This window comes from Pongo abelii, chromosome 5 (genome assembly GCF_028885655.2).
Source record: "Pongo abelii isolate AG06213 chromosome 5, NHGRI_mPonAbe1-v2.0_pri, whole genome shotgun sequence".
Lineage (NCBI taxonomy): Eukaryota > Metazoa > Chordata > Mammalia > Primates > Hominidae > Pongo > Pongo abelii.
Genome location: NC_071990.2, coordinates 55484678 through 55504128, shown reverse-complemented (window position 1 = coordinate 55504128; position 19451 = coordinate 55484678). Strand labels below are relative to the sequence as shown.

Genomic DNA, 19451 nt, shown 5'->3' with positions numbered 1-19451 from the left:
TGAATTTCAAATATGAATAAATTACTATATGAAATATAATTGGTAATCAAAACAATGTTTTACAGATGATTTCAAAGTTCATGGAAAAACATTTCAAAATATGTACACATCTAAATTCGTGATTAGAATAACTAAGTGAAAGACTGAGCTTGAATGCAGAAATGCAGAGTATGAAGATTTAAAAAAACAATAGCTTACAATATATTGATGTTTGTACAAAATTATTTATTATTCATTTATTGATCTAAAAACAAAAGTTCATTTGGAAGAATATTTCTTTATAGCATCATACATATATAAAATGTTGAGCTACTCAGGAACCTGAGGCTGGAGGATCTTTGAGCCCAGGAGCTGGAGTCCAGACTGGGCATACTAGTGAGAACTCATCTCTTAAAAAAGAAAAGTTAACAAGTTGACTTTTTGGTTTATCATTTTATCCTTTTGTTTTAAATATTCTAGAACCCAGGATCTACGTGAATATCATGCTAAAGTTACTTAAAAAAAACCCAGCATCGTACATGTCACATATACAGTCAACGTAAAGCAATTCTACTTTGCATCCCTTAGCCACAGGCATATTAAGAATCAACAGATATTCACAGAACACAGAAATATCTGTGGAACGATACTTGAATATGTGGATCTTGAGTAAAGCTGAATTCAGCCAGAATTAAACTTTTTGCATTATTTATCTAGGTGACACTAGACATCATCTTGATTAAACAAGATATTTGCTTCCACAAGTGTAGACTAACAACATATACCCATACCTGAACACACCATGTCAGAATTATGGCTAATCCCAAACTTGTAATAGAGGGATATCTGCGTATTCGGGATACAGGGTCACTTACAGTAGTCTCTAGCCATCTGCCAAGAACTAGTTTGAAATTATACCCATTTTTCTTGTGTTTCTGCTTAAAAACTAATGTACAGTACTATGTAGACAGTAAAAGCTGCATTACCAAACTTTAATATCAATGTACATCAAAGTGATATTATCTGTCCCCCAATATTAATATGGGGAGAAAAAGAAAGTATATGGCTTAAAACTATTTCATCCACAAACTGTGATGGTGTCTGTTTAAAACTTAAACAGTAGCTGTACATTTTTTGAGGTATTATATTCTTGCTCAGTCTTATCCCTGGAGAGTTTTTTGGCCACAGAGACTTTGGAAAGTTGTTATGTACATATTCTCAAATATAGATATTTTTGAAGAAAAAAGATACAAGAAAAACAATTTTTAAAAAACGCAGAGAAAAATAAATCTGCTCTGAAAAGCCTAAGTCACCTGTCAGGGGATGATGAAATAAAGCATTCTGTACTCCTCAATTCCACTGAAGAGGAAGAGCTCACAAACTATTTAAAAGGATGTTTCTATAAGCTATCTATATGTCCTGAAATTAAGGAGATTTCTGTACAAAAAGGCAATAGACTTTTGGTTGTAATTCTACTCTTTATATAATTTCAGTTTTAAAGTTACATTGCACTAAATTTCAGGGCTTTCCATTTCAGAACTGCCTAATGGCTCATTATCCTAATTCCCCATCCAATACTAACAAAGAATGGGTAATAACAAAGTCAGTCTCGTTTGGTTAACTGTGGGTTCTGGGCTTTGTTAGGTTTTCTTTTCCTGTCATATTTTCTCCTGCTATGTTTTCTTTTTCATGGTTTCTAAACACTATGGAAACTTATTTTAATGACATAGATATTTTATACCATTATTTTAATTATTTTAATGAGATAATATTAAAATTTGTCTGAATCTTGCATTTTTAAAACAACAGTATACTGCTCCACACAGCAACTTAGAATATATTAAGTAATATATTTAAAGTGATGTACAAACACTTCACACTTCTCACAGGATGCATTGCTTCAGGAACTCTGTTCTTTGTGAATGAAGCAAAGTCAAGTTAAAGTCTCTGGAACAGATATGGAGCTTATACTTCATTACTGTAAGAAAGACAAAGGGTATCTTATAATCTGAATATCATCCTCAAATCACGGAAGAACTAGCCCAGTACAACGTCTCATTTTCCCAATGGTATTCTTACGAAAACACTATGCAGTCATATCATATTTGGCACAACTTAAAGAAGAGCAAGACCTGTAATCCCAGCACTTTGGGAGGCCGAGGCAGGAGGATCACGAGGTCAGGAGTTTGAGACTAGACTGGCTAACATGGTGAAACCCTGTCTCTTCTGAAAATACAAAAATTAGCTGGGTGTGGCTGTGCGCACCTGTAATCCCAGCTACTCAGGAGGCTGAGGCAGGAGACTCGTTTGAACTTGGGAGGCAGAGGTTGCAGTGAGCCAAGATTGTGCCACTGCACTCTAGCCTGGGTGACAGAGTGAGACTCCATCTCAAAAGAAAAAAAAAAAGAGCAAGAATTTTCGCAAGCAAGACCTCTTAGCATTGTCATGCCAATCTAACAAAAATTTAGGCAGAAATTTACATTTCTAAAAGCTTTTATACAATAGAAAAAGGAGTGGGAATCTTTCAGATTTTCTAAATTCCTGCTGGTTTGTTCTAAATGTGAAGTAAGGAATGACTATAAAAAATCAGCAGCCTATGGGTAAGAGGGGGACAGCTCCCTGGGTCCAGTGCAGAAAGAAGCACATCCCAGACCGTTTTCAAAGGCTGAGGAAAATAAATTCCTACGAATGTCGTTATACTACATGAGACTGATACTTTGCAAACACTTCAGGCAAAAATAAAATAAAAAATAAAAAATGTAAAAGGTACTGCTGTTGCCCAAACAGCTGTACAATGCTCCACAGAAAAAATAATATTAATAAAATATAACAAGTTATCTTGTAGAATTTCAAGTTAATCTTAAAAAAAGGCTTTGTCCCATTTGCTTATATTTTTGAAGATATGAAAACACTATAAAGACATGTTATAAAGGGTTACTGAGGGTAGTATGACCTTTTTAAAAGGAAATGGTTAAAATCCATATACCATACACCATACATCATCCACAAAAATTTCTAAGTGAGACTTAAAATCTTTGGTCTAAAGAAAATGATTTAAATACACCTATTATTTTTACCATTACCACTTACAAATCATGTGTTTACAGAGAAATTCTAGGTACAGCAGACCCTAACTTTATCACACAGAAAAATAACTATACTAGGACACTGGTGAACATATACATCATACCCATAATTCTGTCCTTAGGAAAATCTATTGGCATGTTACAAAGACTGTCCACAATTTTCTTTGGACAAATATTGATAGCCTCATTCATTTTGCATTTTAATAGCTATTTATTTTTGTGTATAAAGTTTCCAAACTTTTGCATAAATCCTCGAAATTTGTTCTCATTGGGTTGATATGAGCGATAAACACCAGTGTTGTAATTAAGCATTGGACTAGACCTGCCATAACTGTTGCCCATAGTCGCAGATTTTATTTCTGGGTGATTTATACTGGTATTTGGCATGTTGCTTGTTGGCTGAATAGAGCTCTCAATCTTACAAAATGGCTCAAAACGACTGTAAACGTGTCGATCAGTTGAATGAGATCGTAGAAGCTCACTGGACGTTGGCCTTGGAGAAGAAGTAGGTCTTCTTTCAGGGGTAACAACTGCATTAATCTCCCTTGAATCTCGATATTGGATCTGTTCAGTGTTAAATCTTGGGGCAGAGGCATCTCCTGCCCTTTCCAAGAACTTGCTTTCAACTGGACCTGGAGAAGGTGTTCTTTTATTTTCATCTGGTGGAGCATTTATCTCTTGAGATGGGCTAACTGTTACATCTTCCTTACTCTTGTGGATGCTGCCTTGAGAATTTGATGAGGAAGAATGCTTTCTTCTAGGAGATGAATCAACTTTTGTGTCTGATTTCTTTGGTTTTTGATTTTCTTCACCCTCAGAAACTAATGTGTCAGAGCTACTACACAATCTATAAAAGGCAGGTGCTTTACTTTTGGATAGATTTTCTTTCTTATCTGGGGTAAGGCTAAGTAATGACCTTAACTTCTGAGACCCCTTTTTCAAAAAACTTGGGGAACCCTTAACTTCCTTCTTTGAAGCAAGTTCTTTGTTGGATTCCTCTTTATTCACATCAGGTAAAGCAGCAATGGAAATTGATTTGGTAGTAGTGCCACTTGGAGGGTTTCTCTTGGTAACTTCCTCCTCATCCTCCTCCAAGTTATGAGTCACATTGTGCATGCTTTTAGAACTTTTCAGCAAATCTTCTTTGGGCTTTTCTGGTTGTCTAACTCGATTCCTGGTAAGTGTACTATATACATAATGCTTACTATTTCCAGGATCTAAGTTGGCTTTTGAGTTGTCAAATAACGGGAAACTTCGCCTTTTAAGTAGATTCTCAGTCTGTTGATTCTTTAGATTTTCTGTCTGCTTATTTACACCCAAGGTTGTATATATATAGTTATTTGACTCAGTATGGCCACTTGTAGTTTGGTTTAAGGCTATTGAGTGGTTTTCAGGAACCTGCAAGGTGTGCATTTTTGGTGCCTCTGACTGCAATGGGAGCTTGGGGATTGATTCTGGCAAGGGTTTGTCTGTCAAATGCTGTACATTCGTAGGGGTGTCTGGGACCTCTTTAGGTGTCTCACTTCCCTGAGAACCAATGATAGTTGAATTTGAGGAGCCAGTTGTACAACTGTTAACTTCCTTTTGCTCAGGTAAAGTGGGTTTAAATACTAAAGAGGAACGAAGCCGAGAATGAGTATAAAGGGCATTGGCCTTCAAATTCTCAGGATTATCATAGCCCTCAAATCGGTCACCTAAAGCTGATCCATTTGAGTCTGGTATAGCTTCTGAATGATCATTTAAATAGGATTCAATTCTCCAGTTACGTAGGAATGACTTTGTGGTATGTTCGAGGGTTGGCATTCGTTGTTGCAAAAAGCGGATATGGTTATCTGTCCCATTAAAAGACCTACGAACATTTGAATTCCTGTCTGCAAGATTTGTTGTTTTTCTCTGTGCAAGCCGATTGGCAAAACTCTGGGCAGGTGTGTTGCGGTGGCTTACATAGCCTTCCCGTGATGAGGACGCCACACTGAGACTATCAGACGGCTTTTTCCAATTACCAGGTGGATTATTGGTTCTATTCAGAGCCCTATTAAGCAGGAGGTATGGCACTGTTTCTGGCTGTTCCCCAGCATAACTATGCCTTTTCCAATTTTCGTTTATCTGACTGGGTTGAAACTGACGTATTGCGTTTGGACCATTAAAGTTCGGAACAAAATGAGGTTTGTATCCGTGACTTCTTATGTTGTATTTGTCATGTTCATTTAAAGTATATATCCCTCTGTTTTTGAAGAAACTAGAATCTAGTTTACGAATCTTGTCTTGTCTACCAAAAAGGTTTCTCTGGCTAGAAACAGATGCTAATGAAGAAACTGAATGCTGGTAAGTGCCATTTTCCCAGAGGGCTTTTCCGTGCTTCACCCTTGCTGATTCTTCCTGAGCAAATGAACTGGGGACACAGGATCTGGCATAGAGAGTTCTAAATTCTTCATCAAAGGACTCAACAAGTTGTCCTGTAATTATCTGAACCATGCTGAGGTGAGCTTTCTCAAATGACCACATATAACTGGGGAAAAAAATGGAAAAATTTTAATCATTTAAGTTAAAAGATTGATAATAACATATAGTTCTACTAAAAAAAGTATCACTCAATGACTATGTTTTTATACTTTTCTTTGGCTACCATTATTTAGAATATTTTCCATCATTACATGCACTAAATGTTTTCCCATCCTCATATTCCTATTTTAAATAACAACGCAACTCAGATTTTGGCTTTGAATCCACTACTTTCCAGAAGTCCAAAGAAAAACTTGCTGTGCATTTTCAAAAGCAATCTGCAGATTCAATGCAATTCCCGTCAAAATACCATCATCATTTTTCACATAATAAGAAGAAACAATCCCAAAATTTATATGGAACCAAAAAAGAGCCTGTGTAGCCAAAGCAAAACCAAGCAAAAAGAACAAATCTAGAGGCATTAAATTACCTGACTTCAAATTATACTACAAGGCTATGGTTACCAAAACAGCATCGTACTGGTATAAGAACAGGCACATACACCAATGGAACAGAATAGAGAACCCAGAAATAAAGCCAAATACCTACAGCCAACTGATCTTCAACAAAGCAAACAAAAACATAAAGTGGGGAAAGGACACCCTATTCAACAAATGACACTGGAATAATTGGCAAGCCACATGTAGAAGAATGAACCTGGATCCTCATTTCCCACCTTACGCAAAAATCGACTCAAGATGGATCAAAAACTTATATCTAAGACCTGAAACCATAACAATTCTAGAAGATAACATAATAAAAACTCTTCTAGACATTGGCTGATGCAAATAATTCGTGACCAAGAACCCCAAAACAAATGCAACAAAAACAGAGAAAAATAGATGGAACCTCATTAAACAAAAAAGCTTCTACACAGCAAAATAATCAGCAGAGTAAACAGACAACCCACAGAGTGCGAGAAACTATTTGCAAACTATGCATCCAACAAAGGACTAATATCCAGAATCCACAAGGAACTCAAATCAGCAAGAAAAAAACAAATAATCCCATCAAAAGTGGGCAAAAGACATGAATAGGCAATTCTCAATAGAAAATATACGAATGACCAACAAAAATACAAAAGAAAATGCTCAACATCACTAATTATCTGGGAAATGCAAATTAAACCCACAATGAGGTACCACTTTACTCCAGCAAGAATGGTCATAATTAAAAAATCAAAAACTAATAGACATTGGCATGCATGTAGTGAAAACAGAACATTTTTACACTCCTGGTGGAAATGTAAACTCATAAAACCACTATGGAAAACAGTATGAAGATTCCTTGAAGAACTAAAAGTAGAACTACCATTCAATCCAGCAATCCCACTATTGAGTATCTACCCAGAGGAAAAGAAGTTATTATATGAAAAACACTTGCACATGCCTATTTATAGCAGCACAATTTGCAATAGCAAAAATATGGAACCAGCCTAAATGCTCATCAACCAACAAGTGGATAAAGAAAATGTGGTATGTATATAACATGGAATACTACTCAACTGTAAACAAAATAATGGCATTTGCAGCAACCTGGATGGAATTGGAGACCATTATTCTAAGTGAAGTAACTCAGGAATGGAAAACCAAATATTGTATCTTCTCACTTATCAGTGAGAGTTAAGATATGAAGATGCAAAGTCCTAAGAATGATATAATGATTAGAGGGAGACAGTAGGAGAGGGGTGGGGGGTAACAGACTACACATTGGGTACAGTGTACACTGCTTGCGTGATGGGTGCACCAAAATCTCAGAAATCACCACCAAAGAACTTATCCATGCAACCAAAAACCAACTGTTCCCCAAACACTAATGACATAAATAAAATGGAACGTTAAAAAAAATAAAGAGAAATTTGCTGTGTATTTTGCATGTGTCAAAACTTTGTGGCATAGAAACTGATATTATATTTCATACATACCATCTTGGCAGAATGCAGTGAAGCCAGACTTTTGGAGAAAAAGTCGAGAGGCCTGGTTTCTGCTGAGTTGTAGACACATGAGCTTGGGTTTCACTTTCCTCGTGTCCAATGTAAGGATATGGACAACATAATAGCTACAATGCCTTATAGCTATAACATGATATAATGTAAGACACAGCTGTGTTAATGCATGTATTTTAAGAGTCTGTAAGTTTTCAGACTGTTATCTCTGTGGTTTACTCAATAAGTGTAATTTAGGATGCCAAGAGCTGTAAACAGGATTTGTGGCCAGCTGCCTCAGTTATTAAAGGGCAGACTTCACTGTACTCACTGTACATAGTATTAGCAAATGCAGGCCTCAGAAACCATGCCAGTCAAAATGCCAGTCAGGATCTTTTAATATAAAATACAATTTTTAGGAAATTAATGTTTGTATGACTTTATAGTACTTTATGGAAGCTCCAATTCCTTTCCTAGAGTTTAGAGGTAACAGCTATCTTTAAAGTTCATATCAAATTTTAAATCTGATTTTTGAAAATCTAATGATTTAATATACAGTCAACTGAGCTGAAAAATAAATGAATTGCTATTATGCTATGCATAAAGTAATGTATATGACACAATGGGGGTTAATACAAAAGAAAAAAGAGACACTCTCCACATTGAAGCATCTTATTATTTCTATAAAGGAGACAATAAAAATGCAGAAAAAATAATTAAAAGAATCTGCAGATTAAACATTTAAAATATATAAAATATTACATATCACAAACAGGAGCATGTAACTTAAGAATCTTGTTATTTGGATATGCTTAATTTTATCTAGTATGCCTATAGAAAGCATGATATAGGAGGAATATTTATTATGCCAGTGGGCTGACTTAAAAGAAATGGTATAAAAGTAAGTAACTAAAGAAATTTTCAATCTGACTAAAGGTATGAATTCAAAATATTAGAAACATCAAGTAATGGAATGAACAGTGAACTATCAAGTATGAGGAAATCCATGAAGAAAGTGAAGTTTTGCAATATTTTGATAAAGACTAGATTTCCAGTTCAGACACCAAAGATGTGGGAAGACAATTTGTGTGGAGGGAGAAATATGAAAAAGGGAAGAATGCAAGAAGGGTCATATTCTAGTTGAACACAGAAAACATACTATATATAGCTGGAGCAAAGAAGCCATATAAGAGACTGATGAACTAGTGGGGAAAATCTTGAAAACAAAACAGAAAGTTTGATTATGTAGAATTTGTTTCCAAATTTGGATAAATTATAATAGAAAGAGATGTTTGAGGAACTATTTTTTTCTAGTAACTATTTGTAGTACTATTGTAGTATAGAGTTAAAAGTAAGAGCCCAACCAAAGTAGAAATAGGAATAATGAGTGAAAATGTTGAGCCAGTAGTAAGAAGAAAGAACCAAAAGACTTCATGTCAAAAGAACATCCATACGTTATTAAGTAAAAACAACTTCCAAGTGTTGAGGTTAGAAAACTAAGAAGATATTGGTATTGGTGAACGTGTGGCAATTGGAAAAGTTTCCCTGCTATAGTAAATCAGAAAATAATATTGTAATAAAGTTTCAGGCAACAGGAAGACATTCATTGAATATATTCAGTAAGTAAATCTGAAAACCTACAGACATGCTTCAGGGCTTCGAAATGATCTCTGTATTCCTCTGTTATCGTAGGTGATTTCTATGCCATTAACTACGAAGTCTGTATTGCCAGTGCTGACCTCTTCCTCATCTCTGGTATCAGTGTCCAATCTCTACTCAAAATTTTAGTGGGCCTTGCAAGCCTAACATGTATGACTCATAAGTTGTCATCTAGCACTCCTCGTTCCCCGACCTATTTCTTCCCTAGTATTACTTAAGTGAGTGACTCAGCCATCTTTCAGGTGATCAAGACAGGAAACAAGCAGTCATCTTTGAATGCCCTCTTTTTCAGAACCAAAAGGTCCTGTTGACTCGCTTGCAAAAACTCTCACAAATCAATCCTATCCCACTATCACCCTAGTCTTAGCATTATCAGCTAATTTGACTCTTAGTGTCCTCATTTGCTCATTTTTCAATCAACAGAACAGCAGAAGTGATCTTTGCATAAAACAAATTGGGTCATGTCACACTTGTACATAGAACTTTCTGTTTTGTTTAAAAGAGAATTCAGGCTCCCTACCTGGCCTAAGATAATTCCTATCCTGCCTGCTTTCCAGTTCTACTATGGATAGCTCTTCCCTTGCTTAATGTGGTCCTACCATATTGGTCTTTCTGCTATCCCCCAGATATCTGCTCCAGGATGTTTTATCTATTGTTCCCTCTTCAATATTATATCTCTTCCCCTGCTGACATGCTCTTAGAAGACATTTATGATCACTCTATTCAAAGTATCCATCTGATCATGCTTTATCATATTCCCCTGATTTCATTTATACAATACTCCATTACCACTATCAGATATTTTCTTGTATGTTCTTCCTTTGTCTGTCTCCAGTGCCCACTAAAATAAAATTTAGCTCAGCAATCTTGTATACCTTTATTTAGGACTGCATTCCCAGGGGCTAAGAATGGTGCTTGGCATATTGTAAACACTTAAAAACATTAGTTGTAAATAAATGATAATATAAATGAATTATTAGTTTCAAAATCAAAGAAGACTAAAAGGCAAAGATGTTTATGTTGGTGGAAAACTTAAAAGGTTTACATTAAATCTGGATTATCATGCAGGTTTATTTCTTTTTCTTCCCTACACAATACTAAAAAGATAGCAAAGGGAAAAGGGAAGTAGCAAGTGAAAGTATTTAATAAATGTTTAGAATACAGAAATCTGATGGAGAAGTGGTGGCTGACTTAGAGGAAGTTTGCATGAGGTGAGCAGCAGTGAGAATAAGCCAGGTGGGCCAAGCAGAATCTTTATGAATTCAACATCGGATCAAAAGGTACTACAAATGGTGGGTTAGAAAGGTCATGAAAATAGAGAAACAGGAAGATTGATTCAAAGTCTCATATAGAGCAGTTGGGCCTCCAGGTTCCCTACTCTTTCCTTTCCCATGAAGCACTCCTTCCTATCCCTGAATTTCAGGAATCAAAGGTTTACTTCAGCAGAAACCAATCCAGAGAAAGTCTGAACTCAGAAACTTTAAACAAACCATGACTGGGATAAAGGTGAGCTAAAAATGAGACTTATCAGACCCTTGGCTCTCTTCCCCATTCTGCTTCTAGAATATCTTCAGTTAGGATCATATTCTGACTGCATTCCAAATTCCATCTCCTTTGACAATCTTTTGGAGAAAGAGATTATTCCCTGGAAACATTGAAAAACCCCAGATAAGTGATATTTATATTGATAGTTGGGGATTCTCCTGTAAAGTTGCCAGGTCCCCAGTCTATCATTCAGCTGTAAACTCAAACATTGATAAGCATTTCCTGCTCAGTTTCTAATCAGCTTTACAGTCCCTCATTCTTAAATATAAACACATAGCAAAGTTTAACAGATGAATAAACAAAGTTTCAAAGACAGCTTATAAAGCTTAAGAGCTTAGATGCAATCAGAGATCAAAACAAATTGGAAAATGGCACCTAGAAGAAACAGACACAAACTACAAATAAAAATACTTCCAAAAACACAAACACAAGGTCAGTGAAGTGGCAGATTAGAAAGTTACAGGCCCTACTTACCCCACAGAGACACTAAGTTAACAACAATATGTGAAACAGAATACCTCTGTGAAACGCTAGCAACCAATTGAAAAGATAGAGCACCCAGAACATTATATTCCAGCCATACAGGTTGGAAAACCTGTGATGTTTGGCAAGCTCATTCCTATTCCTCCCCCATATGGTATAGCATGAAGCAAACAGAGAGAAACTTTTCCCCCAGCCCCCAGATTGGGGGTCCTCTCTCAGGATGGAAACAAAAGAGTAGACTATGGATCATAACTCTGGCTTGTCTTCAGTGCAGCCCAAGAGACTGGCTTCTATCTTGCCTGAGTGCTGGTAGGATTGGAACCAGAGTTTAGAAATCATTGAAAATAGAGGTAAGCAGCATGTTAAACCTGCAGTTCCATGGGCAGACACCAAGGGAACGAGAGGTCAGAAAAGATTTGAAAGGTCCTAGAATCTGCGGCTGGGCTGAATGGTAAAGGTCTTCCCCTGAACAAAGACAGTATACAAAAACTGGGAGAGGTGACTGATTATTTTTAAGATGTCTGAATACTAGCAAAAAATTATAAGGCATATGAAGAAGCAGGAAAACTCAGCCCAATCCTAAGAAATAAAATAAAACTCCAGAAACTGACCCTAAAGAATCACAGATCTATGAGCTGCCTGATTAAATATTTAAAATAACTGTTATAAAAATGCTCAATGAGCTAAAAACAAAAACTAACAAACAAAAACATCAACAACACACACACACAGACAAGTAAATAAAATCAGGAAAATGACATACCAATGGAATGAGAATATCAACAAAGATAAACTATAAAATAGAACTAAAAGGAAATTCAGTAACTGAAAAAATAAAATAATTGAATAATTCATTAGAAGGATTCAACAGCAGACTTGATCAGGCAGAAGAAATAATGAATAAACTTGAAGACAGGTCATGGATATAATTGAGTCAGAAGAGCAAAATGAAAAAAAAAGGAATGAAGAAAAGCAAAGATATACTAAAGAATTTATAGAACTACCAAGCAGATCAATATATGCATTATGAGAAGCTCAGAAAGAGGAGAGGCAAAGAAGCAGATAACTTACTTGAAGAAATAGTGGACAAAAACTTCCCAAGTCTGAGGAAAAAAAATTGACATACAAATTTTAAAGAACTCAAACTGGGAGAAATCCAAAAAGAATTACATCAAGACACATTATAATCAGACCTGTTTAAAGTCAAAGACAAAGAGAAAGTCTTGAAAGCATCAAAAGAAAGGTGATTTGTCACATACAAGGGAGCTTCCATTAGACTATCAGTGACTTTCTCAGCAGAAAGTTTGCAGGCTACAATGAAGTAGGAACATATAATCAAAGAGCTACAAGAAAAACACTGAAAACACCAAAAATCCAGCAAAACTGTCCTTCAAAAGGAAGGAGAAATTAAGACTGCCCCAGATAAATGAAATCTGAGGGAGTTCACTACTAGTAGATCTACTCTACACAAAATGCTAAAGTGAATCTTTTGAAGTTGAAATAAAAGGATGGTAGAGAGCAACACAAAGCCTTATGAAAATATCATGTTCTCCAGTAAAAGTAAATATGTAGACAAATGAAGTGACCTGTACTATTGCAGATGTGGTTCATAGAATTTAAATGTGAAAAATATAAAACGTAACTTTAAATCTGTGTTCATTGATATACAATATATAAATACGTAATTTGCGGCAACAATTATGCAAAGTGAGGAATAGAGCTATAAAGGTGTGGAGTTTTCATATGTGATTGAAGTTATCAGTTTAAAATAAAATGCTATTACTTTAAAATGTTTTATGTAAGGCCATGCATGGTGGCTCACGCCTGTAATCCCAGAACTTTGGGAGGTTGAGGTGGGCGGATCACCTGAGGTCAGGAGTTCAAGACCAGCCTGGCTAACATGGTGAAACCCAGTTTCTACTAAAAATACAAAATATTACCCAGGTGTGGTGGTGCACACCTGTAATCCCAGGTACTCGGGAGGCTGAGGCAAGAGAATTGCTTGAACCTGGGAGGCGGAGGTTGCAGTGAGCTGAGAGTGTGCCATTGGAATCCAGCTTGGGCAACAAAAGTGAAACTCCGTCTCAAAAAAAAAAAAAAGTTTTATGTAATTCCAGTGATAACTGAAAAGAAAATATCTTTAGAATACACACAAAAGGAAATGAGATGATAATCAAAGCATATATGTGCAAAACAAAACAAAACAAAACACAAAAGACTGCAGTAAAAGGGGGAAAAAGAAGAAAGAAGTTACAAGACATATGGAAAAAAAATGACAATAGTAAGTCCTTCTCCATCAGTAATTAGTTAAAAGGTAAATGAATTAAATTACCTCACTGAAAGACTTAAATTGACTGAATGGATTAGAAAAAACAGTATCCAAATATATGCTATCTTTAAGAGACTCACTTTTGATCTAAGGACATACATAAGCTAAAAGTAAGAGGATAAAAAAGATACACCATGCAAATGGTAACCAAAAGAGAAAGCAGGAATTGCTGTAAAAATATCAGGAAAAACAGGCTTTAAATTAAAATAAAAAAACTTATAAGAGATAAAGAAGAATATTATATGATAAAAAAGGGGTCAATTCACCAAGAAGATATAACAATTTTAAGTATTTGTGCAGCAAACCTCAGAGCTCCTAAATATACAAAGCAAACTTTAACATAATTGAAAGGGAAAACAGACAGCAACACAGTCTTAGTAGGAGACTTCAGTACTCCACTTTCAATAATGAATGCAATGAGACAGAAGATCAAAAGGAACACAGACAACTTGAACAAGAGTACAGGCCAATAGCACCTAACAGACACATAGAGAACACTGGACAAAAGGAGAATATACATTCTTCTCAAGTACACATGGTACATTCTCCAAGACAGACCACATGTTAGGCAAAACGAACCTCAACAAATTAAAGAAGATTTAAATCACACAAAGTATCTTACTTGCAACAGAACACAACTAGAAATCAATGGTACAAGGAAAATTGGAAAATTCACAGATATGTGGAAATTAAACAACACAATTCTGAGTAGCCAATGAGTCAAAGAAGAAGTCACAAAGGAAATTAGAAAATACCTTGAGACAAATGAATATAAAAACGCAAGATATCAAAATTTATGAGATGTAGCAAAAGCACTCTTAAGAGGGACGTTTATGGCTGTAAATACATATATTTAAAAAAGCAAAAAGGTCTCCTCTGACTTAATATTACCTAGTCTACGCATGTAATAAAATCTGAAAAATATGACCTATACCATATGTACACATATTTTTATCAATAAAACATTTTTTAAAGCTAAAAGATCTCACGCAACAACCTAACTTTATACCTCAAGAAACTAGAAAAAACAAAAACAAATAGGGAAAAAAGGGAAATTCTGAAAGGTTCAAGAAAGATAAAATGGCTGCGTGAAAAGAATGTGACTAATAATAATTGCTGAAACTTCTCAGCAGCAACTTTGATTATGGGGTAATACCTTACCAATTCGGAGGAAAAATGGTTCAACTTAGAGTTCCATCCCACGTTAAGCCATAAATGACCTAGAATTATACATTTTTTAACTTAAAAGTCCTTGAGCAATCTTGGGAGAAAAATGAAGACTTGGAAACAAAATGAGGAAATGCGGAATTTAAGAAATCATGGATCAAATCACTTAGAAATATGAAAAATACCAGGTCCCCAGGTGTGCTTCCAATTTAAGGACCTGCTAGTTCAGATGGGATGTCATAGATGGTTGGTTGTAACTGAGCATTTGGGAAAGTCATTCATGTGCTGCAAAATCTGTGTGGTCAACTGGAGAAAAAAGTAGCAATAGATAAATAGAAAACAAAGATAATGAATAAAAACAAAATGGCCATTATTAACTTTGTTTCGAAAAAAGAAACGTACATCACTTTATGGCTCATCAGTGATCTATTTTGACACAGTTTCAATAATGTAGACCTGGACTTCTCATTTAACCAAAAATTGTGATAAAACTATAATGCAGACAAGAAGGAATAGTAGGTAGGAAATACAATTCTCCAAAAATAAAAAGCCAAGATAATATATGAAATTGGTAAATCAAAAAAGAATAACATAATCATGTTATTTAAGGGATGAAATAAATATTAGAAGAACCAACTAAAAGAATTGAGCAACTGCATCTGGAGATCAGGACCAGAGTTGGCTAGAGATGGAAAACAAAAATCACTGTTTTCTACTGCACATATTTTAGCAATATTTGATTTTTTTTAAATGTGCAAATATTTTCATGGATTAAAAAAACTGTCTACTCCCAGCTCCACTAAACACACACTGTCAGATATTAGTCATGAAGTTGACTTAAAAATTCCGAGTTCCTGGCTGGGGGCTTAAAGTCCATCAAATGTAAACAGTAACAGTGTGCTGGTTGCAGCACGGACCTCAACTGTGATGATTTTTATGTGTGGTTAAAAATGGAACCTGAGAGGTGCCAACTTCAGCCAATTTGTCTTTTGAAAGTAACTTTTATTGAGCTCATGAGATTAAAAATGAAAAAGCCTATAAAATTACCTCTCAGTTTGATTTATAGACAATGCTTTATTAAACATTCATCAATGTTAGTATCATGTTATGAAAAAACTCCTCATGTTTTCCTGATAAAATCATCAGCATGTGAGTGAGCTGTCATACAATGTGTAACTGTGGTAAATACAGATTCTGGGCCTCTCCAGGAATGGTAGGAGTTTAGAATCCAATGATATCCCATGGCAAAGAATACTAAATTAAAGAAGAAGGCATTTTCAATTTGCCTATGAGGAAAACAATAGCAATACCAGAATATGAGGGACAAAGGCTGTTTTTAAACCAAAAGGAAATTCACTTTTAACCAAACTAGTTCATAACTAGACTACCACATCTCATTCGAATATTGTTAGCAACAGGAAAGGTCCATGAGAATGTCAGAAAAAATAAAAAGGACAATGATTACAACTGTGAATTATTTAAAGAAATATATTTAAAATGAACTTGAGATAACACAGAGGATAGAGTGTTAGTTAAGAGTTGTGATGAATTTTTTATAATCCATGGTCCTAGGAATTCTATAGTTATATCATAAACAGTAACTTAAATTCTGCCTCTGGCTTCTGATATAGACAGAAAGATAGAGATATATAATTTTTTTGTCACTGCTGTTTGATTTTCCCCCACATTAATCGAAAGTAGCTCAGCTACAGTCATTGCAACACTAGCAACTATCAATATCTAGTGGAAGCAAAACAAAGCTGAGGTAAATTTACTGTCAAAGATAATCTTAAAACTTAAATAATAACCATAGAAACTATTAATTATGATGAGCTTAAATAACAATGATTCTACAAGTCAAGTGAACTCTCAATTTTAATTAAAAGTTCAATTAAAAACTCTCTAAAACTAAGTGGGTCTGGACAAAAGTATTCACATATAATGAGTCTTTAAAAGGACTCACTAATTTCAAGCACTAGTTGTATTTTCTTCTGTTAATATGTTTTCATTTGGAACTCCAAACAGCATGTTTTTTTAAAAACGTCCCGAGCTTAAGGAGAGAGTTAGCAGAAAGTAACAAATCAAGTCCTAAAATAATATTTAACATTAGGGGTTTGGGATGCATGAACTCATTTAATCCTCACAACAATGACATGAGGCCAGTTCTATGATTCATTTTATAGCGGAGCAAACTAAAGTGCAACCAAATAAAGTAACTTGCTCAAGACCACCATTTCAATGTGATGCCTCCTTCTCATGGACTTTCTGTTACTAAGACAGGAGACAAAGGTTTCGCCTTACACAGTCGTGTTCACATCCATAGCTCTTCTGGATTCTTCCCTCAGTCTTTAATAATGAATCTACCCTGCCTCAGTGACCTAGCAGTTCATGGGTATTTGCTGATGCTTTTATCTGCCTGTTTATGTAGGCTCACTATGTATCTGATTCAGGACTGAAGCCAGGGGATTTATTTACAAGAGAGTATTAGGGCAGTGCTTACACTCTCGAGCCAGCCTCACCTGGACTGGGCTGCCAGTTCTGCTTTGATCAGATTCTTAAGAATACGAAATAAGAAAAATCCATTTACCAGATTATTTAAAGTGGTAAATAGCTTCTGTTTTTACAAATGATTGTAACTAAATCCATACTATGTAATGTTTCCATAAGGAGCAAAACCACTTTTAGTACCATAGAGCTGTAGGGAACCTTAGATATTGGTCAATGTCTTCATGTTCTGGATGAACAATCTGAAACTCAAGGAAGTTATATGATTTGTATAAGATCTTAGTGCTCTTTAGTGGCAGACTCATAACTCAAACCTAGGTCTCTAATCTCCCATGCAAGTGTCCTCTCTCTCTTTTCTTTTTTTTTACTTTTAAGAAAGAGCTTAACTGATCATATTAAAATTTGAAACTAATAAATCATCTAAATGATTGATAACACTGAAGTTAAACACAACGATCTTACCTGTAAGAACCGTACATCACTTTCTGGCAGTCAACTAACAAAAATTTCTGTTCCATTTTTCCATGGAATTTTGCCCCTGTTTTTGAAAGATAATCTTGGCCTTTTACTGTTCGCACTCGAATATTCTAGAATTATATATAAATAAAAAGCAGACATTATGGCTAGGAAAAGAATATTTTGAAAACCAAAATCCATATCATGATAGACTCTTAATATAAAAAAATTTACTTGAGGTAATTTAAAAAAACTCCCAAATATTAAATCCTTAATGAAAATAATCATTTAAAATATACATTTCGACATAGCTTAAATGGGAGATTTCACTTTACATTTACACAGAATGGCATCAAAAATCACTCAGCCTCTGACTATAAAAAACGCTTTTGGGTTATAATGCCTTGATGATAAATTAACTAAAATTAAAATTAACCTTTCTTTTAAAAAGTCAAAAGTAACAGAAAATACTACGTGAAATGATTCTGATAAGCAATACATGCTGAACCACAGAAGCACCTGAGTCACTGGTTTCAAAGCTGTGCATGCAAAACTGATGTATTAAATATTAATCACTAAAAGCACAATATAAAACCCTCATGAAGGCTGGGCGCGGTGGCTCACGTCTGTAATCCGAGCACTTTGGGAGGCTGACGTGTGTGGATCACGAGGTCAGGAGTTCAAGACCAGCCTGGCGAAGATGGTGAAACCCCGTCTCTACTAAAAATACAAAAAAAAAATTAGCTGGGCATGGTGGCAGGCACCTGTAATCCCAGCTACTCGAGAGGCTGAGGCAGGAGAATTGCTTGACCTGGTAGGCGGAGGTAGCAGTGAGCTGAGAATGCACCACTGCATCCACTCTGGGAGGCAGAGCAAGACTCCGTCTCAAAAACAAACACTCTCATGAAGATGTGCTTTCAGTCACATTCTAAAAAGTACAGGGGAACTTTCTGTGATCAATCATTCCATAACCTTAAATACATATTTTTTTTTAAGTTTTATATTCATCTACCTTAAGATGCCTTACATTTGACTGAGTTGAAAATGACACATAAAATACTTGAGGAAAAAAAAACCAAACCAGAATTCTTACCCTGAGACGCTGAACTGAACAACCTTGTTTCTCAGTCATATTTAGAAAATGATTAAAATTGGACTCATCAAGCAGAATGTAAACAGATACTCCTCGAGTTGATGCCTCAACGATTTCTTTGAAAATGTCCACATCTGTAAATATATCCATCACTAAAGCAATGACCTGTTAAATATAAGAATATGAAACAATTTTAGATCCTTGATAGAGAAAGATTTAAGAAATTGCTTACTTTCAGTAAAGGTCAGATAAAATTTTAAAAATTAAATACATATATGTATGTATATACAAATATTCATTTCATTTTCTAAAACAGAAGATAAAACCATATTAAAATAAGCAAATAACTATATGCAGATTTGTAACACTAAGTCATTTTCATATTAGCTTTAATTTAAAGGAAATCTGCATTTCAGTAGGATTTTGAAAAATGGGCGAATCCAAATCATGGATTTCAAGACTGCCTGTAAGGTAGATAAACAGGACAAGGTGGAAACCAGTGTTACAATTTTTCTAAGAGACATTTCCAGGGGAAAGTAGGATTTTTTGAACCAGTCGTTAAGAATAAAGGTCTTGGGGAACTCAGACAGAGAAAAAAATATTCTAGAAATAGAAATATACCTAGGAAAGGATGAAAGATGGAGAAAGAGTATAAGATGACCTGAAGACCAAAAAATTAAACATACAGTTGTTCCTCAGTTTACTGGGGGAATGGTTCCAGGA

At 35.2% G+C, this 19451-nt stretch overlaps 1 protein-coding gene across 4 annotated transcripts in view; it reads right to left on the bottom strand.

Moving 5' to 3' along the window:
- Positions 1–204: 204 nt before the first annotated feature.
- The window catches only part of FAM83B (family with sequence similarity 83 member B), a 99708-nt gene continuing 80461 nt past the window's right edge, over positions 205–19451 (bottom strand). For all 4 annotated transcript variants that reach the window (XM_009241979.4, XM_009241978.3, XM_009241976.3 and 1 more), the window contains exons 3-5: positions 18729–18893; positions 17642–17766; positions 205–5574 (exon numbers count right to left, since the gene is read on the bottom strand). In XM_009241979.4, the coding sequence (XP_009240254.3) occupies positions 3273–5574; positions 17642–17766; positions 18729–18893 (2592 nt within the window). In that variant the 3' untranslated portion in view covers positions 205–3272. The remainder of the gene's footprint in view (positions 5575–17641; positions 17767–18728; positions 18894–19451) is intronic.